The following is a 26778-nucleotide window of genomic DNA, read 5'->3' as shown; positions in this document are numbered from 1 at the left end:
ATTTTTCTCAAAAGAAATTCAAAGAAATTACAAGCTTAAACAATAAACAAAATGATACATAGCGATGAATTACTTTCCCAAAAAGAGTTACTGATTTGTTAATAAAAGCATGCTCATAAGAAAGCATACAACATCAATTCTTTTCATTCTTCTGTATGAAATAACATACAGAACAGAACATATATCTTTAAAAACAAGTCATAGATTTTCCTCAACATTTGCAGATATTCTGTTAATTGTACCCACCCATGGTACGACAGAAAAAGATGGTGGAGTGGGATATTAAAAATCAAACTGCAAGCAAGGCAGCTTTGAGTCAATTGCACAAAAACTGGAAACAAAAATTGTAAAAGAATGGCAGTGCATGCAATGCAGCAAGATTCTTGCTTTCTAAAAATCTAGTCATAAAACTACAGCAAATCAGCTGCTGCGCAGTGAAAACTTACATGACACACCTTGCAAGAAATAAATTAAGTATCGTGCAAGATCGGAGTGAAGATTAATTTCAAATTATTTTACAAGAGTGCCATCCCTTTAAAACACTAAAACCAAAATATGGCAGGTACATTAAAAAATGCACAGCAGCAGTATAATTAAAATTATTTTTATAATATTTCAGATTTTAATTTTGTGGCTCAGAAAGGAATTGATTCTAGGCTTCTTCCCGATAAAGGTAGATCTCTAGTGCAGTATTTTTAAGTGAGGTCATGATTACTTTCTAAAATCACGGACACACGCTCACACTATACTTACACAGAGTAACTTATGTGATATAATAAAAGGAGGAATCATTTGAAAGTATGCTTTCCTAGCATAATGTTCTTACCAAGTTAGGTTACTAAGAAGATGAACACCCTCTGTCCCAAAGATTCAAAGCTTTTATTCATAATGCAATTTACATAAAAGCTTACCTTCCTTGGCAGACCTTTGTTGTGCATCCTCAATTTTGTCAGTTTTCTCTTGCATCTTTTCTTCCTGTTTGGGTGGGCTAGCAACTATTGACATCTGAGGTTCCAAAGGAGATGGCGATGAATTTGTACAGGATACATCTTTGTTCTCTTCAGTTTTGTTTGTTTCTGTAACGTAAATACTGATTACTGTAAGTAGCGGGCAATATCTTGGTCTACACTCTGCAAGACATCAAAAAGAAAATATCAGAATTCCCCCTCTCAGTTTCCTGCCCAGCTTTAATGATTTGCTGAAATTCTGTCCAAAGTAACCTTTCAGCCAGGTTCTGGAAAGTGCTTTAAGCCAAAGATGATAAATGGATTTTAAAAAGACCACCTTTCACTAGGGGAGTGGAACAGAATAGAACAGAGTACAGAGTCAGAAGTCCTTATATTGTATCTCAACTTTGGATTAATTCATCCAACGAATCGAAGAAAATATGCATGACTTGCAATTTGGAAAAAAGTTTGTGGACAATGGGGAAAATACAGAGAAGTTGGCACCAGGTATGCACCCCCACTTTATTATCAGGAAATAGGGAACAGCTTAGTTCACTATTTGCTGAAAACAAGTCCAAAGAGTGCTTGCACACATGCATATACTTGCAGGCATGTACCTACATGCATGTATGTGGTAGGACGTGATGGTTGAGGATGACATCAAATCACCTGACCTAGAGATCTTTGAAAGTATTTATACCAAGTACAGAAAAGCAAAACGAGAGACTACCAGAAGATAATAACCAAGAACTTATGTAGGGAATACAGAAGAAATTCTGTGAACCAGAGTGAACAAAGAATGGTCCAGCACAGGAACAGGACCTTCAGTCCACTAAGACTGTACTGACACGAGGTACCTTCCTAAACCGAAAATCTTGTGCCTTCATGTGGTCCATATCCCTTCATTCTCTATTCATATCGGTCAAGATGCCTCTTAGATATTGCGATTGTTTCCGCCTCCTCCACCTCCTCTAGCAACATGTTACTAGCCTTTGTGTAAAAAGTTGCCTCTCATATCTCCTTGAAACTTACCCCCTTTTATCTTAAACCCACATCTCCTAGTAAATGGTATTTCTATCCTGAAAAAGAGACTCCAAATATACATTCCTCTCAATTTTGTAAACTTGTGCCACGTTGGTTTTCATCCTTTAACAGTACAATTAAAACAACCTATGTTTATCTGATCTTACATCATAGCCAATACCCTTCAAACTAGGCAATATCCTTGTAAATTGTTTCAGTACCCTCTTCAAAGCCTCCACACTGCTCTTGAAGTGGGGCAACCAGAACCATAAACAATATTCCAAACATGGCCTGACTCGGTTCTATGCCACTGCAACATAATTGCCAATTTTTATACTCTATGCCCAATGAAGGCAAATAAGCATTATGCATTCTTGACCACCTTATCCACTTGTGTTGTCACTTTCAGGGAACTGTGGGCCTGTACACCAAATCCTTCTGGATGTTGATGCTACTAAGGGTTCTGCCATTTACTGTATACTAATAGAGTCACAGAGATGTACAGCACGGAAATAGACCCTGAGGTCCAACTTGTCCATGCCGACCAGATATCCCAAACCAATCCAGTCCCACTTGCCAGCACCCAGCCCATATCCCTCCAAATGGTTCCTATTCATTTACCCATCCAGATACCTTTTAAATGCTGCAATTTTACTAGCCTCCACCACTTTCTCTGGCACTTTATTCCATTCATATACCACACTCTGCATGAAAAGGTTGACCCATAAGACTCTTTTACATCTTCCCCCTCTCACCCTAAACCTTTGCCCTCTTGTTCTGGACTCCCCCACCCGAAGGAAAAAGCCTTGTCTAATTAGCCTATCCATGTCTCTGATGATTTTATAAATCTCTATATGGTCACCATTCAGCCTCCAGCCCTCCAGGGAAAACAACCGTAGCCTATTCAATGTCTCGTCATAGCTCAAATTCTCCAAACCTGGCAACATCCTGGTAAACCTTTTCTGAACCCTTTCAAGTTTCACAACATCTTTCCAATAGGAAGGAGACCAGAACTGCACACAATATTCCAAAAAGTGGCCTAACCAATGCCTACACAGCCACAGCATGATCTCCTAATACTCAATGCTCTGACCAATAAAGGAAAACAAAGCAAATGCCTTCTTCACTATCCTATCTACCTGCAACTCCACTTTCAAGGAGCTATGAAGCTGCACCCCAAGGTCTCTTTGTTCAGCAACACTCCCTAGGACCTTACGATTAAGTGTATAAGTCCTGCTAAGATTTGCTTTCCAAAAATGCAGCACCTTGCATTTATCTAAATTAATCTCCATCTGCCACTTCTCAGCCCATTGGTCCATCTGATCAAGATCCTGCCGTAATCGGAGGTAACCTTCTTCACTGTCCACTACACCTTCAATTTTGATGTCACCTGCAAACTTACTAACTATACCTCTTAAGCTTCCATCCAAATAATTTATATAAATGACAAAATCATTCATTAGATCTTGAAAAATGCATCACCTCGCATTTGTTCAGATTAAGGTCCGACTGCCATTTCTTCTCCCAGTCTCCAGATTATATCCTGCTGTACGCTCTGGCAATTCTCCAAAGCTCCCCAGTCTTTGCGTCACCCACAAATTTACTAATATTCTCCTCCAAATCATTTATCCAGATTACAAACATCAGGGTCCCAACACTGGTCTCTGCAGAACACCACTGGCCACAGATCTCCAGTCAGAAAAACACCCTTCCATTGCTACTCTGGCTACTATGAATAAGCCAGTCCTAAAGCCATCTTACCAGTTTGCCACAGGTCTCATATGACTTGCCTGTTGGATAAGCCTGACAAAAGGGACTTTGTTAAAGGCCTTGTTAAAATTCATATAGACAATACCTATCACTCCACCCTGAATCATCGTCACTTCCTCAAAAAACTCAACCAAATTCTCAGGTTATGAGACAAGACCTTCCTTGCACAAATCTATGCTGCATATTGATAATAAAACCATATTCTCCTGAATGAGTAAATCCTAAGTATCTTCAATTGTTTCCCGATCACAGATGCAAAGCTCACTGGCCTGTAATTTTCCAGCTGAGGCCTGTTACCTTTCTCAAACAAAGGATCAAATGTTGGCCATTCTCCAGACCTCTGGGGCCTCTCCTGCGACTGAAGAGGATACAAAGATTTCATATAAGGCTTTAGCAATTCTCACCTGCCTCCCTCGGCATTCTGGGATAGATCCCATCAGATCCAGTGGACTTGTCTACCTTAATGCTTCTTAAAACAGTCAACACCAACTCCTTCTCCATATGGACATGCTCCAGAACATTAACATTCCTCTCCCAAGATTCACCATCCACCAGACCTTGTCCTATGTGAATACTGATGCAGAGTACTCGAAGATACTCTCTCACTTCCTCTGGTTGCACTCATACATTCTCTCCTTTGTCCTCAAGTAGACCTACCCTTTCCCTAGCTACCCTCTTGCTCCTTAGATATGTTTAAATTGTCTTGGCATGCTGTTTGCCAAAGAAATTTCATGCCCTTTTAGCCCACCAAATTCCTTGTTCAAGTTCTTTTCTGGTCTTTGTATTCTTATGTTTACATCCTGTCTACATTCACCAGTTCTTGCCCAATATTCCTTGCCCCAATTTAGTACTTCCACCTGAGGACTATTTTTATCCTTATCCATAAGTAACTTAAAACTTAAAGAATTATGGTCACTATTCCCAAACTTTTCCCCCACTGAAACGGAGTGGTGAGAGTACTGAACTTACAAGCAATAGTTCAGGCAAATTTCATTATAAAGAGGCACTTAAGGGGAGGTTCAATAGACATATGGAAGATAAAGGAATTCAGAATTTCAGAGTTAAATAAGGGAAAGACACGTGGAGAATACAATCATAGATCGGTTGGGCCAAATGGCCTGTTGAGCTGTGGGCAATTCTATTTAATTACGTCAAATAAAATCACAAAGCTCGAGTGAGGAATGACTGATAAAAACCTTCATCAGCCTTTTCCTTGATTCTCTTATCAGGCTCCTTAGCTTCTTCCTTTTCACTGTCCTCTGAATTTGATCTCTCTTCTTCATCCTCCAACTGCTTAAAGTCTAATTCCTGTTCCTCTGGAATAGGTTCTTTAGGAGCTTTCTATGAAAACAGCAAAAACATCAAGAAGTGTAAGTTGTGCAGTAAAGTTCTTTAACAGTTGTGCTTTTTTTTAGCACAAGTGCAAAAAATTGAAACTTTGTCAAAGTTACACTGTTTCAACATTCAAAAATGCAGATTATACAATTACTCTCACAAATATTCTCTCTTTAGAGGTTAATCTTTGCTCAGTGGTAGCACAATGTCTCTAAAAACATTAGGTGCTCCAGGCCCACTTGAGAGATTGGCACACTAGTTAGGTTGTCATTTGAGCAGGTTCTGCATCTTAAGCATCATCTTTGGATGAGATATTAAACTGTTCTCATGTGGATGTAAAAGATCCTACTTCATGATTCAAAGAAAAATAAACGTTCGTCAGTGCGCACTTATCCAACCAGCATATTGTTTTAAAGACCTAACTAGCTCACCAAAGCCCTTCAGGGAACCAAATGTGTCACTTTTGCGCAGTTTGGCTTTAATTACACTCTCTGGTGGCTGACTCTGACCTCGTACCTGAAACTGCCTAGCAAATTATTTGCATATTAAACCACTATTAGCAGCTCAAGATGATGACCCACAATTTAAATAGTCAGGTCCTTAAATGTATAATCTAATTAACACAAAAAGATCTGTTCCTAAGAAATTTCAGGTTTTGATGATTTTGTATTGGTAGTGGTGGTGGTGGACGGGGGTGTGTGGTTTGCAGGAACAACTAGGCCTGAGGCATTGTTGTGTGCAAGAAAAATATCAGATGATTCTCGCTGTCTCTATCAACTTAATCTCAAGGGCAATACCCTCAATCACCAGGCTATCATGGATTCAAGACTCATTAGACCGAAGAAACTAATCTGGAATAACACCTCAGTGTAGCCCAAGGACTATGTTCCTAAAGATCACATCTTCCCATTCAAGCAAATGTAAAAAGTACAAAGACACTATTTTAAGAGCAGGTTTGTTCTAGTATCCTGCATTCAAAATAGCTAAGACAGAGCATCCTGTTTAGTCTCATTCCTATATCAGTGACTTTCTTTTTCACAAACTGGCTGTCATGTTTCCCCATATTAAACAGAAATTTCAGATCAAATTCCTTAAATCAACCAAAATACCTCAGCATTTCCTGAGAGCATGAAAAACATGAAACTCTGATTGTTTCTTTATTTTCTGTAAGAATATGCTCAAGGTGATCAGTAATTTTTTTAGACATGAAGACCAGTCCAAGAAACATACTCAGCCTCAGCCACAAACATTAACAGCATGCTAACTATGTTCATAACTTTGCATAAAAACCTTACAAGGGCAGCTCCAGACTCAATAAAGCAACTTTATATCACAATCACATATCCATTGATTTCAACAGATTCTTCACACGATCCTTCTAAATGTTCACCAAATTATGGAATTTAACTATGCCCATTGCAAACTTATCCAAGATTATTTCCAACCTTTGAGGAGAGCAAAAGGTGGATTCACTGTTGAGATCAACGGTTTCAAATCACTATTGCTTTCAATAAAATTACTGCTGCTGTCAACTTCTAAATGCATAGTCACAGACAAATGGTTTGAATTATCATATCTAACTGTACAATAAACTCTGCACAAATTAAGAGAGCCAAAATGTTGTTATTACGCCAACCTTTAAAGACAAAAACGCTCCAGAAGAATCAAATGTTCCCATCTCCTCCTCTGCATCCTCCAGACACCATTCTGGCAGGCTATCTTTTTCATCATCCACACTACCACTACCAGAGCGCACTCGTCGATGACCGCGTTCATCATCTTTATCTCGGTACTCAAAATCAAACCGTCTTCTGCGTTCTGTGGGCTCTCTCCAACCTGCAGAACATTGCCATATTAAAAATGATCAGAAAAAATTTGAACTCAAAGTAGTGCTAAAATCAAATAAAGTCAAGCAACAATGCTATTAACAAGACATTAGACAACAGAATTTGAATACTGTTGGAGAAGGACATGCTGCCAAAGTTAATTTTCTTGCACTCGTCTGGACAATTGCAAAACCACTAAATGTGAAAACAAAAATCACAATATTACAGGGAAAAAGGGTGCTGACTGGTTAGCAAGTCAACTGATTCTCCAGGTTAACACCTTAGTCAAAGCAACAACAAACTAAGCTTCCTAAGCAGAAGGTTTGAACATATGCCTTTTGCCGGCGGTATATGGAAACGGATCTTATTAGGTTTCAAACAATGTGGGATAAATTCACACACTGAAGCCCTACAAAAGGCTCATTGGAGAGTTTTTGACTACAAACCTGAAGAGTCAAGGACATTCTCACAGTTAAGTGTTCAATGTTTTGACATCAAATGTCACTTCCTGTTGCTCTATTATAACGTAATGTGCTTTAACAGCCGTGATTCAAGAGAGACTTCTGTCCTAAAAAGATAAAGTTGACCATTGCACTGATCAGTATTGTTTAACTGCTGAAATGTACAAGACACTTTCTCAGTGTTCTAACACATTCAAAAACCTGGAAAGATTGCATGTTTTCATTTTTGTACTGAGGACTGAAATGAGGAACTACTGTTTTAAATCAGTGTTTTAACCTATTTTTCTAATCAGCCTGTTCAGAGATTTGGAGCAGGTGCACCTTGAACCCAGGCATCCAATTCCAATGGTAGAGAAACTACCACTATACCACAAGAGGACTCCAAAAAAAAAAGTCTTAATCTTTAAAAAATTTACATTTAACTTATATTTTGAAGTCAACCTATTTAGAGATGTTATTATACACCTCTAGAGCAGGTGGATTAACACAGTCAGTCCAGGGTAGGAACACTACCACTGCACCACAAGATAGCCCTAAAATCAGACAAAGTGAGGAATGCAGATGCTGGAGATCAACGTAAAAAAATATGGTGCTGGATAAGCACAGCAGGTCAGGCAGCATCGGAAGAGCAGGAGTGTCAATGTTTCGGCCAAAAGCCTTTCATCAGACCATTCAGAGGTCACTTAGGGCCAATGAAGGGTTTATGCTTGAAATGTTGACTCTCCTGCTCCTCGGATATTACAAATGCCTAAAAGCGGTGTTTTAAAAGGACATTTTGAAAATTCAACTGACACTCATGGGCAAATATCTTTTAAACAGCTGCTTGAACAAGCAGTAATTAGGTTCCAGAAAAGCTGGAGTCAAGGGATCCTGTATTCAAGATGGAGCTTTGGTTGACAACAAGTTGACCATGTTGACCTGTGACCAGTTATCACTAGCAAAGGCCTTTTGTTTACCAACAACTATCCCTAGCACTGTTGTAAGTGAGCAGCATGGGGCTGGGAACACTAATCAGAGAAGTGATCAGTATCCCAAGCTCAAGAACTGTCTCTGTTCTCTGCAGTCAAAACCTAACTTAAAGCTAATGAGAACTAAGTTTTTATTTCCATCAGCATTTGCTGTAAGCTGTGCTTTTCAATTGATAAATTTAATCCTTTTATAAATGAAACAACCACCTTGTGGAGATGGAGAATTTGGAAATAGGTTGAGAGGTGACATTAAACAAAAAAAGATTTTCAACCTTAAGGAAATGAAGAGAGAGCCATGAGTCAATCTATGAACCCATAATGTGGCACTAAAATAACAAAGACTGGCTACTCATTGCTGCAGCTCATAACAGTAGAAAACAATATTCAACTGAGGTAATGAGAGTTAACTGGCAAGTTTGAAACAGCACACAATCCCCAGTGCTGGGATAATGCTACATGATCCACAATTCCATTAGATACTGCTCCTAGCGTACATTTCACACAAAGTCTTCTTTGGTCTTCTGCAAGTTGCATGATAACAGAATTCCAATCAGTGCTGAGCAAGTGAGTCAAATACTCCCATGCTACATACAAACACCACAACTTCATCAGCAAGGACAATACCGTCAAGCTTGTGGACCTATGCTTTAACACCCACTTCACCCTCAACAACAAAACCTACAGACAAACCAACGGAACACCCGTGGGATCGTCGATATCAGGGTTCTTAGCACAGGCAGTAAGGCAGAGACTCAAACAAACAGCTCTGCCAATCACCCAACCCAAATTTTAAGTCTACTATGTGGATGACACCCTTTGTCACCACTAAACTAAACAAGTTAGAGAAAACCTTCAAGACCATTAATAATACTTTTACTGGCATAAAATTCACAAAAGAAGAGCAAAACAACAACAACAAACTGCCTTTCCTAGATGTCACAGTAGAGCAAACAGCCAATGGGGAACTTCAAACCAGCATCTACAAGAAAACACATACAGACCAAATACTGAACTACAGAAACAATCATCCCAACACCCACAAACAAAGCTGCATTAGTACATTTCAACAAGCCACCATACACTTCAGCACAGAGGAACTACGCAGAGCAGAGGAAAATCATCTCTGGTATATTCAAAAAGAACGGGTACCCAATAAACACAGTCTGCTGATTTCTCAGCAGCAAACCCAACAATTAGATAAAACATGTCCAGAAGCCGTAGCCACTCACTCCTACATCAAAGACATCTCTGAAATGACTCCCAGACCTTGTCATCATGGTAGCCCACAAATCCACTAACACTAAAACAGCAGCTAATGAACTTGAAAGACTCTATACAGGCAACAAGCAAAACTAATGTTATTTACAAAATACTTTGCAAGAACTATAACAAACACTACATTGGACAAAGAGGCAGAACACTAGCCACCAGGATACATGAACATCAACTAGCCACAAAAAAGACATGATCCAGTCTCATTAGTATCCTTACATATGGATAAGGAAGGAAACCACTTAAATTGGGATAACACATCCATCCTAGAACAAGCCAAACAAAGACATGCACGAGAATTCCTAGAAGCATAGCACTCCAATCGGAACTCTATCAACAAACACATGGACTTGGATCCCATTTACTACTCCTTGAGGAAAGAAAAACAGGAAATAACATCACCAGAGGAAATGACGTCACCAACCCAAGAAAATCCATGCAAATAGAAAGCAGTGCTTCATCCGTAGGCTCACTGAAGATGCTACCTAGTATGGTGACGAAACGTCTGAAAATGAACCTTCTAGCTCAGCAAACAAACCTACGTCCATTATAATAGATACATGCTTTAAAGTTCACACTATAGAATCAGTGTCCCAATTCATCAATTGCATTACAGCAAATTTGCATTAATGAAATACACATTGCAGCAGAACAACCTGGACTACAAAAGACATTTACATCATGAACATTTATGCACAGATACATGCTATAGTAGTTATGCAGGTGCAGAGACACCTGCATCGGTTATTTTACATGACCTCTCAATGTTCTTTCTACCAAAATTTACAACCTCTCACTCCTCTGCACCAAGCTTCACCTGCTACCTGTCTGTCCACTACAACATTTTGCACCGTTTTGAAGTTTTAAGACTTCAAAAACTTCTTCCTTACATTTTACATTGCTTCCAAGTTTTGCACTACTTACAAAATTTGAAATTATTCCCTGTACATTAAGGCCTAGATGGGTTCCAAAAGATGACCTCCAGCAAACTCCACTTCAAACCTTCCTCCAGTAGAAAAATATCTATTAACCATTACTGTTTCCCATCAATCAGGTAACAGAAGATTCATGCTGCTACTGTCTCTTTTATCCCACAATCCATCTTATATTCTCTAAGACCATTTATCTTTTAAATAGAATAACCTGACTACAAAAGATTAGCATATTCAATTTTGGACCAGTATAAACGTATTAGTTTTTGGATAACTTAGTTACTTCAATCTCATTTCAAATGAGTTTATGGAGTCACAGTTCACAGCATGGAAAGACGTCTATGTTGCCTACACCAGTCAGAGTCACACAGCATAGAAACAGACTCTTCGGTCCAACTCGTCCATGCTGACCATAAACCTAAAGTAAACTAGCCCCACCTACCTGCAGTTAGTCTATATCCCTCCAAACATTTCTTATTCATGTCTTTTAAACGTTGGGACTTTACCTGCATCCACCACTTCCTCTGGGAGTTCATTGCACACAAGAACCAGTTTGTGTATGAAAGTTCCCCCCCTTATCTTTTTTACAATCTTTCATGTCTCACCCTGAAACCAACCCCCAATCTTCGGAAAAAGACACCCGCCATTCACTTTATCCATACGCTTCATGATTTTATGACCTTCTACAGTCACCTCTCAACTTACTATGTTCAAGTGAAAAAAGTTCCAGCCTCTCCTGAGAACTCAAACCCTCCATTCTCAGAAAATATTTACCAGGCTAAACACTCTCTAGTTTAATAATATCCTTCCTGTAACAGGGCAACCAGAACTGGACACTACTCCAGAATAAGCATTACCAACGTCCTATACAAGATCAACATGATGTCCTAACTCCTATATTCAAAAGTCTGAGCAATGAAAGTAAGTGTGCTAAACATGTGATGAAGAATTATATACCTGAACCGCTTATCAAGCACCTATCTACTCTAGACCTACTTTCCAGCACTACATTCAAATGGTATGGCACTTCAAGGGACAATCTTCAATGGTGTAATGACTCCTGCCTCCACCATCCGGTCAGGCAGTGAGCTACAAGTACCCATTACCATTGGATGAAATAAATTCTTCCTAACATTTCCTTTAATCCTTTTGCTCTCTAGCTTAAATCTATGTTGCCTGCAAGGAAAAATGTATCTCACTATCCATCCATTTGATTTTGTAAATCTCAATGATGTCTCCCCTCAGATTTCACAACTCGTGAAAATAAACCCAACTTTATCTGGCCTTTCTTGATAGCAGAAATGTTCCAGCCTAGGCGATGTCTGGTGAATCTCTTCTGCACCCTCCCTCATGCAAATACATAATTCCTTTAGTGTGGCAACCAGAACTGCATACAATACTCCAGCTGTGGCCTAACCAATGTCTTATGTAACCCTATCAAACCTCCCTACTCTTGCATTCAACACCTCGAATTGAAAAAAAAAGTATCCTATATGCTTTGTTAACCAGCTGATCACTGGCACTATTGCCACCAGCAAACACCACGTTTTCTCTGAACATCTATATTTCTTGGGTTCAACCACTGATCATACAATCCTTTACCTTACTAGTCATCCCAAATTGCATCACCTTTCAGGATTAAATTCCAGTTGTCACTGTTCAGCTCACTAGACTATCCCATCTATATCCTCCAGAAATTTAAGGATTTTTGCTATCTACCACACAATTTTCATGTCATCTGTGAACTAAAATCTGACTTCAAGACCCTGTTTTAACAAAGTTTGTCTAGAACAATTTAAAATGCTGCCTTTAAAATTCTTTCATTCTTCAGTCACAAAGGTTCTTCTATATTGCAATACAGCCCTATCCTTAGAAATGATAGAAGTCACAGTCCCACAATGTACCCATATTAATACATTAAGTAGAGCATTGCAGACACCGGCCGTCTCTTTAGTATTAGCTTGTCCAAAATGTATTCTGTCCTCATACCTGGACTATGAGGCTGCCATCTGTCCCCTTCCCGACGAGGTCCTGCTAAACGCCAACCTCCATCATCGTCGTCACCATTCTGCTCATCCCTACTGACTCGCCAATTCTCACTCTCTGAACGGGTGAATTCATGCTTCCTTGTTGATGATCCCATTTCTTCAAAAGATGGTCTCCCTATTCACCAAAAAAAAGCTTAATTTTAGACATCCCATCTAAATGCAAACCTTGGGGAGATTACTTAGACAAGATTCTCTTTTACTGACAAAAGCTATGATGCAAGTGCCCAGAGTTCACCTTAGTTTCGACACAGGAGCAAATGCAAGCCAAATCAATCTTGTATTAACCACAAATCCCGAAGTAATAATTAAAAGCCAAATAAGCACCAAATTCAGTTGATCACTATATCTAAAGTACATTATCTATAATGATAAGTTTCAATGTCCACGGTTTTGCAGTCTGACCTGGTAAGCAGATGACAGATGTGACTACCATCTTTTCTTGCTCATGGATTTATTGTCCTGTAGTACTTGATTGAAAATTTTAGTCCAAACAGGTCAATATCAGCAACCGTATAAAAACGTTTCCCTGTTTAGCATCCACAAATACACAACTCTTAAAAATATGTTTAAGATGTTATGATTCGCTTAACTATGTATAGCTTTGAATTGCTATAATAAGAACTTTACAAGCATTGAGAAAAGACAGAAGACTGAGGGGTTTGATTATGAGGTGATTGCTTAAATTAGCCTGTTCTGACTGGGTGGGAAAGTGTAGAATGTGATTTATTACTGTTTTTAGGGATTTTCAAGCAACTGGGTAATGTAGATCATGTTATTTCACCAAGTCCAAAACAGTAGAACTACAGAACACATCCTATAGTTCCATTCCAAATTAATTCTCAAACAGCATTTCAATGATTATTTAATTCATAGAACATATTTCAAAAGGTAGAAGCAGTTAGCATGCACAGTATTCAAATGATTTTTTTCTTTAAGCTTACAGTATATAATTTCAGACATGGGATGTGTCAAGTACAGGCTACTAGGAAAGATCTGTTGATGTTGGAACCATATTTCAAAAGCTATCCACCAATGTTTGTAGGTCTGTAGACTAAATGATAAAAATTAATCACTAATTCCATTATTCCATCATGCCAGGATACTATTTACAAGGTGGCAGACGAATTAAATCATTTTATTAGTCGCCTAGATAAAAACAAATGTCACGCAAAACCAAAATTTGTTGCCAAAGTAACACTAAAAGGTTAATTACATTGTTTTTATGAGGAAATTGTTCAGGCAAGGTGCAGCTGTTCATTAGGAATCAATATCCAGAAGTTACTGTTATGCTGCTCCACTATTACTTTTGCATTAACAGGATCTTTTCCTCAGCCTGCCCATTTTTTAATTCATTTGTGGGATTTGGGCGTCGCTAGCTGGCCAGCATTGATAGCCTATTCTTTTTTGCCTTTAAAGTAGCGATGAGCTGCCTTCTTGAATCGATGCGGGTTGACCCAAAATGCCAGTAAGGAGGAAATTCCAGGATTTTGACACAACAACAACTGTGAGGGAACGACAGTATATTTCCAAGTCAGGGTGGTGAGTGGCTTGGAGGGGAACTTGCAGTTGGTGGTGTTCCCAAGTACCTGCTGCCCTCGTCCTTTTAGATGCAAGTGATTGAGAGTTTGGAAGGTGCTGTCTAAGGATCGTTGGTGAATTTCTGCAGTGCATCTTGTAGGTAGTACACACTGATGCTACAGAGCACCAGTGGTGGAGGGATTGAACGGTGCCACACCTACAAACAATCAAGCAGATTGCTTTGCCCTGGATGGTGTCGAACTTCTTGAGTGTTGTTGGAACTGCACCCAACCAGGCAAGTGGGGAGTATTCCATCACACTTCTGACTTGTGCCTTGTAGATGGTGGATAGACTTGGGGTGTCAGGAGGTGACTCACTCGTTGTTTTGCCACAGGAAGTCAAGTCTCAACACTTCAAATATAATTAAGTGGTTTACAACATAATTGATTTTTTAAAAAATATCTGCTTGAATTCTCACCTCTTCAAATTTTGAATGCTTCATAGAAGCCACTTTTCTTTTTCTTCCTTTTTTTCAATCCCTCAATTCCTTTTTATCTACTTTGCTTTGTATATTTTGACATTAAATTCACCCTCCTTATTGAGTTTATTGCCAAATCATTAATCCTCAGTGTTTACAGTTACCTTGTTCAGTTAGTCAGAGAGACTCAAGTCTCAGGTTTCATTTTTCTCATTCACTGCACCCCATCAGATTACACTTGCAGCAACTTTGTTTTGACAAAATCTTTTAAACCAAAAGCCGTAAAGATAAATCTAACTAATGGCCATTAGAAATCCTGCTATGAGTAACTAGGGCCCAGTATTTAATCAAAATCACCATATTCAAAAGTAAAAAAAGAGAAACAGAATGTTGTTTGCGTTATTCTTTAATTAGAGGTTAAAGTACATTCTTATGCTCCATGTGATAACGGATATAAGCTAGAGTACCCTGATTGTTGGCAAATGATTGCAATGAGGACCAAAGTGCGAGGGTCAAGAACTCAAATTATCAAAGAAGGCTTAGACTGACAAAAAACAAACATTTTACAGTCTTACTATAGTTGTTTTTAGTTAAACAAATTTTCACACAAGGAGTGTTCAATACAGATACTAAAATCTATCAACAAAAAATAAAATTAGATTATGGTATGGCAGCTATTACATGTATTACCCATATAAAAGTGACATCCTTTCAAATGAAGATATACTTTGCTAACATCTAAGTATCTTATCTACGATAGGATCACAAAAATCATGAGTTATTTAAACAGCTTCAAATCTCCGTGGGAGATATTGTTCGAACTGTGGTGCAAGTTAGCTCATGTGCAGTCCAAAGAAATTTCAAACATGCATGTATCAAACTTCAGAGTTATATATTTGAGACTGAAGCTCAATGTGCCAGCCAGACAAATGGGGTCAGATGGACTCCCAAATTCTTAACTCGGGTCCACTGGCGAGCTAAGTCTTTAAATATCAAGGAGGACTAAAATATTTTTTATGCTGCACAAATTTATACCTTGCCATTTTAATAAAAGCTCTCACTAAACAGATTTGCGAAGGCAGGACAAAGAAACAAATGGTCAAGTAGTCAGACCTTTGTAGGACTATTAGACTATGAGAATCACTCTTTGCTCATCCTCATCTTTGCTATGACTGGAAATTCACGAACTTTAGAAATATTAGAACTACCTCAAAATGGGGTCAATAAAAGCAACAAAAGGCAGATGTGTTTTCCCAAGCAATGCCAAAACAGTCCAAGTGGTGGACTTTAATGGTAAACTTTGCACTCCTGATTAGCCACCCATTCTACAGCTGACTGCATTTTCCTTTCCACTGACTAGAGTGAAGGGAGGGAGAAATAAATCAGCAATACCTCTCAAAATATAGTTGGTGTGCTTATAGCAGCTTTTAACTTGGCATGGAAATCTAAAACATACTTTATGCAACTAATTAAGATTATTGTCACAATAAGGCTTCTTGCAATACTGAATTCTGTCCCTCTTAATCTAATATCTTTTCAACTTTGCACACTTCTGAACAGTTAAAAGATCTCCTTTATTAATGCTATGTGTTGCCTCACATCAGGACTATTTAACAGTGAATTTATTTTCTTCAGTTGTCAGAGAAGAGTATGACACTGGGAATAAATTAATGCAAGGGACGCTGGCCACTTACGTCAGATAGTATTTACAAATTGGATGTAACTCCACAGCAATAGGCACCTGACCCAGCAGCAAGAATTGTGGAATGTCGAAGCTGGTCAGAATAGACATCTTTAGTTACAAAATGATGCAGAGAACTTGCAAGTTAACACTGTTGAATCACTGCTTAGGAAAAGGGATATGCTAGATAATGATCGATCAAAGAGCTTAATATCTGCAAAAGATTAGTCTCAAAAGATTAAGAGATGAAAGTTCAGTTACATTTAGAACTATCACCCATATTTTTAAGAACATACATTTTAAAAAATAATTTATTTAATTTCTATTCATGGGAGCTTACTATGCACAAGTGGGCTGCCTGGTTAATATGTTAGACCAATAATTACACAGTGACATAGCTCCCTCTAGGCTATGATCAGACAGCATGGCAATCACCAATTGCTGCAACTCTGCCCTAACTTTATCTGAGATTAGAGCCAACAAAATATTTGAGAGTAATGCAATTCACTGCTCTGAGCTACTTCAATGGCTTGAAAGTGCAGGAAAACGTGCAGACATTATGAAAAGTACAATAAAGTACAAGTCCTTTTTTGCATGCAAGTAAATATCCAATCCATATAGGAATACCGTCATTTTTACTTGTAAGACTTCAATAGGATTTATTATGTTACATCTGAAACTAGACTTCTACCACCAAATATCCCTTAGGAAATGTGAGCTCCTCAACTATTCAAAGCTGCGTTGAAAATTAGCTCAAGTTTTGGACTCAAAAATTCAGTATGGGATATTAAAGGGTGCGGGGAGTGAGGGGGGAAAGAGTGTAAGACATAAGAAAAAAATCTAATGTCACCATGATAGTCATTAGTAAATCGGCCTTTCGCAAGAGATTTCAGTGAAGTTATGACCATGGATTTACACGTATGGGATAAGGAAAAAAAAAGCATTATTTTGTAGATTTGGCAATGAGAATCTGTTAATAAAACAATATGTAGCAAAAGGTAAGAAAACAATCATTGGTAAGACAATGGAAAAATGGATAGGGACTTGACTTGAATCTCGAGCAAGATTTCTGATGGTTAATATTGGAGGGCTCATTGGGTGGCTAGGGAGGAGAAGAGCTGGCATGAGGAAGACTGAGGGTGGAGAAGGGGAAGCAGAGAGGAAGGAGGATGATTTGTTAACGATGAATTCATAGATGTGTGCAAATATGAATATTGAAATTATGAATATCGCTGCAGGAAATACTTTTAACAATGGAAAGTGTGAAAGGAAGCATGTAATTATGGTTGAATTCAATTGAATGAGTTATTGTCACTTGCATAATAAACACCATCATTGCACCACAAGATCCAATTGGCTATATTCATATCTATACAAGTACAGTCAAACTAAACACTTGAAAAATTGATTCAAAGTCTTGGTTATGCTATCCCTTGAGATATTATTAAACTATTAACTATTAAAATGGATTCAGTCATAGCTGCATTTGAGCCATAGTTACAGTAATTAACTGTTGTCATGGCTCCCTCTGGGCTTCGTCACTAAAGATATGATAATCTTCACAGCCTTCACAGATTGAGGACAAAACCAACTGCGTTTTACAGCACATAAGTGTGAAAATGTCTAGCTTATCTCCAGTGACATAGCCAAGAGGAAGCTATAATCAGACACCATGGCAATAGTCAATTGCTGCAACTCTGCCCTAAATTCATCTGAGATTAGATCCAATAAAATTGTTCAGAGTAATGCAATTTGCTGCTCCGAGGGATACAATAATCCATACTCAAGAATTTTAATGAAGTTTCAATTGTTTAAATTTAACAACAGTCATATAGATTACCACATACCTTATTTATTGCATTTAAATTGCTTCCCTCCCTATGGTGATCACTTATACATCAAATACTTCACAGTCGGTGAAACAGGACAATCCAGGTTTTTCATTTCTCCATAACTATCAGTATTGCTCCACAATTGTCGTGAGGGAGGTACAGTTCAATAACAAGGCAAAGAGGGCTTGACAGTGCCCATTGTAATTGACTTCAGAGAAATGGAATGCCACAATGCATCAAATGTTTAACAAAAGTTTTCATGATTAACTGACAAGCCACTTCCCATGGCCAACCCACCTGAACATCCCTAGACATTATGGACAATTTAACATAGTCAATTCACCTGACTTGCACATGTCTGGATCTTTGCATTGCACCAAAACGTTTGCACAAGCAAAGGAGATCGGTCTCTGATGAGAACAACTTCACCAGAAGTAACCAGGAGCCTACATCATATCCAGAGGGCAGACGGTGGAAATGTGGTGCAATTCTCCAATAAGCATTCTTACTGAGCATCCCCTTCCAACACCATAAATACAATCTGTCAAAATTATTTCACTTCTTTTAATTGTGTTTCTGAACAAAGAGACCTTGGAGTGCAAGGTCCTTGAAAGTGGAGTATCAGGTAAATGGGGTATTGAATGCGACATTTGGTATGCTTTCCTTTATTGGTCAGAGCATTGAGTATGAAGGTCACGTTGCAGCTGAACAGGAAATGGTTAGGCCATTTGTGAATATTGTGCGCAATTTTGGTCTCCCACCTAGATGAAGGATGTTGTGAAACTTGGAAAGGTTCAGAAAGGATTTACAAGGATGTTGACAGGGTTGGAGGGTTTGAGCTGTAGGAAGAGACTGAATAGTCTGGGGCTGTTTTCCCTGGAAGCATTGGAAGCTGAACGGTGACTTTACAGGTAACCTAATGAAGGGCATGGATAGGGTAAATAGACAAGGTCTTTTTTTCCCTGGGTGGGGGAATCCAGAACTAGAGGGCATAGGAGTAGGGTGAGAGGGGAAAGATATAAAAGAGACCTAAGGGGAGCTTTTTCACAAAGGGGGTGGTGCGTATATGGAATGAGCTGCCGGAAGAAGGGGTGGAGGCTGGTACAATTCCAGCATTTAAAAAGGCATCTGGATGGGTAAATGAATAGGATGGATTTTGAGGGATATAGGCCAAGTGCTGGCAAATGGCAATAAATTTAGGATATCTGGTCAGCCAAAGTGTCTATTTCCATGCTTTACATCTCTATGACTATGACCACCTAAAGACAAAATTAGTTCAAAAAGGGAGCGAGAGATCATATTGTAAATGACCACATTACTAACTGGTTGAAGATTTGTAGCTCGGGTGTCCGTTGTTGTGGTTCTGTTCGCCGAGCTGGAAGTTTTTGCTGCAAACGTTTCGTTCCCTGGCTAGGGAACATCATCAGTGCTATTGGAGCCTCCTGTGAAGCGCTGCTTTGATGTTTCTTCCGGTATTTATAGTGGTTTGTTCTTGCCGCTTCCGGGTGTCAGTTTCAGCTGTAGTAGTTTGTATGTGGGGTCCAGGTCGATGTGTCTGTTGATGGATGTTCTTGCCGCTTCCGGGTGTCAGTTTCAGCTGTAGTGGTTTGTATATGGGGTCCAGGTCCATGTGTCTGTTAATGGAGTTTGTGGATGAATGCCATGCCTCTAGGAATTCCCTGGCTGTTCTCTGTCTGGCTTGTCCTATGATGGTAATGTTTTCCCAGTCAAATTCATGTTCCTGGTTGTCTGAGTGTATGGCTACTAGGGATAGCTGGTCGTGTCGTTTTGTGGCTAGCTGATGTTCATGGATGCGGATTGTTAGCTGTCTTCCTGTTTGTCCTATATAGTGTTTTGTGCAGTCCTTGCATGGTATTTTGTAAACTACGTTAGTTTGGCTCGTGCTGGCTATTGGGTCCTTTGGTTTGCAGCAAAAACTTCCAGCTCGGCGAACAGAACCACAACACCATTACTAACCTATATAATTCCATGGCAAAGATGATAGAAGAATATGTACACACAAGCCTCATCTTCAGAGTCTAGTGACCACCGTAATAACAATTTTCATATGCATCCATCAAGCAGAAAGTTAAATTTACAAGCAGTGAGAAGTCACCTTTAAATTCTACATATTTTGGTTAACTGCCTAACATTGAGAAGTTTTTATTGAACAATGTCACATTTTACAAGATTGTTCATTTGTGCCATGTAATCATTTGCATTTGTAAATCACTAATTTTAAGGTATATGCAGAAAAATCAACTTGAAATACTTTAAAACTTAACATTTAATGCATTAGCATTAAATACAAATTTAAATATCAAGAACTAAAAGCAGTTGAATGCTTCACAGAACTCTGTGTGTAAAATTTAAAAGTACCATTTTAATTTACATTTGATGAAAAAATCTGACATTAATTCACTTAAAGACTTCACTTCGATAAACATTTTGTCAGAAGGTGGTTTTGATTTGTATCATTTTTATAGGGAGGGAGCATGAGTAGAAATTTAAAACACTTCTCCAATAAACATTTACCTGAACCACCTAACATCAAATATAATCTGACATGTCTCACTATTTCAACCCTTTTAATTGGCCACCTGCGGGCAAAATGACTAATCTTATTAGTTCCAAAAGGAAGCAATGGTTCATATTGTACATACCCACATTACTAACCCATGTAACTCTAACAGATTACCACATAAGAGCGTACACACAAGCCTTATCTTGTGTCCACTGCAATAAACAGATTCATAGGTATCAGTAAAACGGCAATCCAAATTTGCGAGAAACATTTAAATCTTCCAAATTTTGGTAAGTACCTGGCATTGCAAAGTATTTTTATTTATCTAATTATATGTGGACGCATGATGTAAACTAACAAACTTAATCATTTGCATGCATAAATATTAACTTAGAGATCATTTTCTTAAGATTTTAAAACTTCAGGGAAGATCACATCCAATCTAGAGATTTAATCGCAAATTTAGGGATCAAAAATTCAAATATAAAGCCACATTAATACTCCATAGATAATTACTTTAATTTTAATAGAACATTTCAACGTATATTTGAAAACATGTTCTACTGCAATCTAGGGAAAAAAGTACTTTTCTTAAATTGGGAATATTGAATTAACCAGCATCCACATTCAAAATCTCAGGAGGGCCCATGTACTGCATAAGTTTATTGGATAAATCAAATAGCTACTTTTAAAGTCAATTTGATTCACTTATGCTTCATGAAACTGGTTTAATTCTATCAGCCCAGGAAATGGTGTAGTTAGTGACTACGTATATGTATGTCATTATTGAAAGTAAAGATCCTGTGGTTTACAAAGTCAACAATGGAAAAATTTCATTGTGGATAACGGATCTTCCAGTTTACATTTAATGTACATCAATAATTGAACATTTTATGTACAGATCAACATTCAAGTCACACTTTTGTAATGTATGAAACTATTGCCAACACGCTTGTAATTGAAACTGCATATTTTCCCTCCTATAAGCAAAAAAAACTAAAATATAAATTTTAAACTAACCTAAAAACTTTGCAATATAAAGTAGGCATCCAAACCAAAAACATTTTCCAGAAACTTTTCCAAATTGAAAGCGAAAAGAATGCATTTAACTAAAAATTCATATGGAATCTTGCTAATCTCATTTCACAGGGTGAGACACTGCAGGTAGTCCTTGCAAATTCATTATTTCATTTTACAAACAGCTTTTATCCCGAGAATCAAAAAGTTAATTTGAGCCTGCAGTTTCTCTAATTTGAGCCACACAGATCCCTCTAAATTACTAGCTGTATTGTAGCTGCATTAAAAAACTTGATTCTAACAAGTTATTGGGTAGGTCTAAGAAACCCTGTGGATATTTAAACCTATGTTTGGGAGACAATTTCCTTCCAAGTAATATTTGCCAAAACATATAATGACATCAACCAGTACGAGGTCCTTATGAAGCCATGAAGCTAACAATTTTGACCACTGTGACTATTTTAACGAATAAATATCAAGCTTAGTTTATTAGGGTTGATCAGCTTCTTAAACTATTATTCAATGGAAGTAATGACTATAATATAAAAAAGCTTTGCTAAGTAAACACAGTTATTATATTTACACAATATTAACACAATATTCCAAGAGCATTTTTCAAATCAGATCCTTACCAGTTAAACTGAAGGAATAAATCTGTAAACTGGGCTGTTCAAAATGTTTTCATTTGTGGAAATTAATTTAAATCTTGACATCCTATATCCAATTATGAATTACTATCACACTTTTCGTGTGCTCTCTGAAAAGCCAATATAATCCAAAACTAATATATACAATGGTCAGAAAAAAAATTATTATACCTAATCTAAACACATGCCAATTGCAATACATCCACATCAACATTGCATTGCAGAAAATTAAGTGCTCTTTTATAAATTAGCTTCCATTCTGAAGTATGCAATTTTTTTTTAAAAGAATGAGAATGCCAGCAAGTTGCAAATCCATACCCTACCCCAACAAACTAGAACAGTGCATGAGCTCTACCTTTTAGGATGGGACCATTTGCACAAAAATGATGAAAAGGTTACTTAATCAGTTAATAGATAAATAAGTAATCTTACAAATCCACAATACACGAGTAATCGCTAAAAAAGATAAATACAGATAATGAGGAGACAATTAAACCAGGTTGCAAGTATTAATGCTCTGACAATATGTTCTACAGCTAACTCAGGAAAGCAAAATAACAGACATGGTTTTCAATGACAATGAGGAAAAAGACACAGCACCACTTGTAGCCTCATTGTACAAAAGGATCGTCTCCAAGGATGGGCACAGCAATCTACAGACAGAGACCCTCAGTAGAAAAAGCATTGTATACCTGAAAGATATCTGGCCAATTTTAATGGAAATGAAATGGCGTTGGATGTTACTGACTTTCTCAGGAGCTTTTATTACTCATTGGCTCTTTTTTGCCTGTTTTTGGTATTTATTGTCATATACAAATGGAGATTTAGATTTGCCAGATCATAACAATCCTCCAGAAAACCACACCATCTGTGTGAAATATATCGACAGTTTTACAGCAGCCTTCTCATTCTCACTGGAAACTCAGCTTACAATTGGTTATGGAACCATGTACCCTGATGGTGACTGTCCTGCAGCTATTGCTCTCCTTGCTGTCCAAATGTTATTGGGACTTATGATGGAAGCTTTAATTACAGGTAATTTTTCTTTAACAGAATTCATGATAAATACTGTTTAGATTAGATTAGATTACTTACAGTGTGGAAACAGGCCCTTCGGCCGAACAAGTCCACACCGACCCGCCGAAGCGCAACCCACCCATACCCCTACACTTACCCCTACCTAACACTACGGATAATTTAGCATGGCCAATTCACCTGACCCACACATCTTTGGACTGTGGGAGGAAACCGGAGCACCCGGAGGAAACCCACGCAGACATGGGGAGAACGTGCAAACTCCACGTTAGGTTCTGAAACAGCCTGGATAAGTGAATTATCTACAACTATCAAACCAGGTTAAAAATTTGTGGAATTGCAATAACGACATTTAAGAACTTACTAAAATTTTGTACCTTTACAGTGTAGTCTTCTGAACTTTTGCAAATAATATGAAAGCTAATGATTGGTTACATGCTCAATTTATATTAAGACTATTCATTGGAATGCTTGTAGAAGGACAGAGGTCATGTTTGATACTTTTTTAGTTTTTATTAATATATAAACACACACACACACACACACATATATAAAAATATACACACACACTATATATATTAATGTATAATGCTAAAAATTGTGCTTGTTTTTACACACAACTTTACTTACAACAGTTCATTTTTACAGGTGCCTTTGTAGCAAAGATTTCCAGGCCAAAACTAAGAACAACTGCAATTAAATTCAGTTACTTTGCTACTGTCGGACACCATGAAGGAGAGCTTTGTCTGATGTTTAGAGTAGCCAACGTACGGCAAAATCCATTAACACATGTTAAAGTAACTGCTATTTTATACCAAGAATATAAAAACCAACACCTTCACCAGACAAGCCTCGACTTCCACATTGACAACATGAACTCAAACGAATGCCCTTATCTTGCCTTCCCACTTACGTTCTGCCACACTATCAATCAAAATAGTCCGCTTTATCCACTGATTCAAGGAGAGATGCCAGCCTACTATGAGATAGTAATTATTTTATCAGCAGAACAAGAAGGCACAGCTGAGTCTTGTCAAAAGAGAACCTCATATACCCCAGAGGAAATCAAACTCAATCAACGGTTTGCCCCTGTAATAAGCTGCACTTCCAAAGGATACTACAAAATTGCCATGGAGAACTTTGACAAGACAGTTTCTGGACTTCCTATGCTACTTAATCCAAAGAAACCAAGACAAAATGATTTTGTTGTCAGCATTAACGGTGATCATGCTGACACTACCTTATTCAGACATAGTTCTGTCTGAATCATTAACTTGTCCAAAAGGCTATCACCTGGAATATCAAATGTCAAATTGCTGCCATTGTTTGAAGAAAAGCTATAAAAAAGTTTTAAAAGCTACAATGAGGAATTATTGTCAAAATCCACTCCTTAAATTATCACACCAAAACATAATCAAGGATCTGGGTGCTTCAGGACAGTTACTGACAAAAGAGATAGTATATATATATATATATATATATATGATCATCTAAACGGGAAATGGTACCTTGTATAAAGACTGCAAAAACTCAACCTTGACATACAAGTCATCCTGTATGATTCCTGCCACCAAGTTTCAAGATTTATTTGATCAATGTAGTTTAGATTTGTTAGGCAAGCTCATATGTTGGACTGTGGAGAGGGGGCTGAGATGATTGGCAGCTAATGAATGCAATTTAACTGTACGAGAAAAATGTTACAATAAAGGTACACAATTACTGAAATCAGAATAATGTAGTATTTGAGATTTTGGAGCTGTATTATTTAATGGTTTTGGATATATCAAAGAAAATCTTAAGATACAAAGGCAAAAGTCAAGCCTTCAAACTTTGATGATAAACCACAGCTATATCTAGACAATCATTAACAATGAAAAATACCATTTGCCGGAATCTCATCCCTTAAAAGTTTCGTACTTAAATTAAAAGTTACAAATGACTTTTACCTTTGACACAGAAGTTTAAACTGGTAGACGAGTAATTACTTTGCAGCTCAATTTCCAAAACAGAAAATTGGGCTGAATTATATTATAAAGATGATTAAAAAATTGTAAGCATCATACTATTCTTTTGGCATCAATATTCTGACTAAACGGTTAATACTTAAAATAACATTAGCCTGTTCAAGGCTCAAATAGAAATGTAAATAAATTTAGTGGCATAGTTACGTAAACATCTTCCACACAAGATCTTTAGTCAAATGCAGTCCAGAATTTAGCGGATGTGGGTTTGGGGATTCAAATAAAAAAGATGAAAGCTTCTGCTATAATGTCATTAAGATTGCATCAAATTATTAGTTCAATATACAAATCTATCCCTACGTCTGCAGAAAGATCTTCAATGAAGTACTAAGTTCATGGGAATTGAAATAAAACTCTAGTGAAATATAGCTTGCTTTGATGAGTTACAGGAAAGGGTTGAAAGTTACAGAATCTCAAATGGCAGTCCAAAGTTTATCGATGGCCGTTTGCCCTGCAACTGAAGCTACACACTTCAATTCAATTCTTTTGACTTTTCCCGGTAGCGTCTTTTAATCTGAATGCAGCTTTTTGTGTACCTGGTTAGGGTGTAACTGATGTTGACACAGATTTCAAAAATAGAAAAATAATTCAATATCTTGATGTATCATCTCTCTCCACGTGCATAAACATTCCTACCAGTGAGCAGAGGCATTAAGATTAATCACTGCACAAATTAAAAGAAATTTCTTTCTAAACATGGCAAACTACCATCAATTCACTAGCATCTAAATTCCTCAAAACCTGATATTTCATATGCAATAACTTCAAAAGATTAATTCTGTCAAAGCTAAACATTCTGGTAATTGAATAAAAGTGCAAAATATAAACTGAGCACAATATTCAGGTCCCAAACAAAAAGAAGAGTGGTTGACTTTTTTATTTCCTACTGCTGAAATCAAATTACTGTGGTTTGGTCGAAAGAGGACAAATACAACTTGAAACTTTTCAGTTTTTATTTTGCAATTATTAAAGCTGGTTTGTCACAGTAATTTGGATGCCTCAAGCTTTGTATACCTTTTGAAATAAAATAACTCCTGACTGAATTAAAAATTATTATATATGGCTAAAGAATGGTAATTAATGGTAAGCATCCTACCTAACCATCTCTTATTTCTAGAAAATCCAAATATTTTATGAACTATTATCAGCATGAAAACACATTTGCCAGAGTTAGATCCATACCAGCAGGGAGGTGGTGGCCTGGGAAATTCAGCCACACTCATTTGGAGTCTGTGTCCACTCAGGTGCAATAAATACGATAGATCATGTAACGTTTGGTATGTTGCCTCCCAGGTGCAAGGGTACGTGATGTCGCTGATCGTGTTTTCCGGGTCCTTAAGGGGGAGGGGGAGCAGCCCCAGATCGTGGTCCACGTTGGCACCAACGATATAGGTAGGAAGAAGGGTGAGGATGTCAGACAGGCTTTCAGGGAGCTAGGTTGGA

The 26778-nt window shown here is 37.8% G+C and overlaps 2 protein-coding genes across 2 annotated transcripts in view; one reads left to right on the top strand and one right to left on the bottom strand.

The window, feature by feature from the left end:
* gigyf2 (GRB10 interacting GYF protein 2) overlaps positions 1–26778 on the bottom strand; it is a 220117-nt gene that overhangs the window by 64709 nt on the left and 128630 nt on the right. The window contains exons 9-12 of the mRNA XM_060834883.1: positions 12524–12697; positions 6712–6911; positions 4937–5081; positions 912–1076 (exon numbers count right to left, since the gene is read on the bottom strand). Coding sequence (XP_060690866.1) covers positions 912–1076; positions 4937–5081; positions 6712–6911; positions 12524–12697 — 684 coding nt within the window. The remainder of the gene's footprint in view (positions 1–911; positions 1077–4936; positions 5082–6711; positions 6912–12523; positions 12698–26778) is intronic.
* Positions 22843–24579, top strand: kcnj13 (potassium inwardly rectifying channel subfamily J member 13). The gene is made up of 2 exons (XM_060834367.1): positions 22843–23314; positions 23963–24579. Exons 1-2 carry the CDS (start codon positions 22843–22845, stop codon positions 24577–24579), a joined length of 1089 nt encoding a protein of 362 aa, XP_060690350.1.

Source organism: Hemiscyllium ocellatum, chromosome 13, assembly GCF_020745735.1.
Source record: "Hemiscyllium ocellatum isolate sHemOce1 chromosome 13, sHemOce1.pat.X.cur, whole genome shotgun sequence".
In the NCBI taxonomy this organism is placed as follows: Eukaryota; Metazoa; Chordata; class Chondrichthyes; order Orectolobiformes; family Hemiscylliidae; genus Hemiscyllium; species Hemiscyllium ocellatum.
This window is presented reverse-complemented; position numbering and strand designations above follow the sequence as displayed.

Coding starts and splice junctions, on each gene's coding strand:
- kcnj13 (XM_060834367.1), top strand. CDS start 22,843: ATGGTTTTCAATGACAATGAGGAAAAAGACACAGCACCACTTGTAGCC. Junction 23,315..23,962: donor GATGGAAGCTTTAATTACAG/GTAATTTTTCTT, acceptor TCATTTTTACAG/GTGCCTTTGTAGCAAAGATT.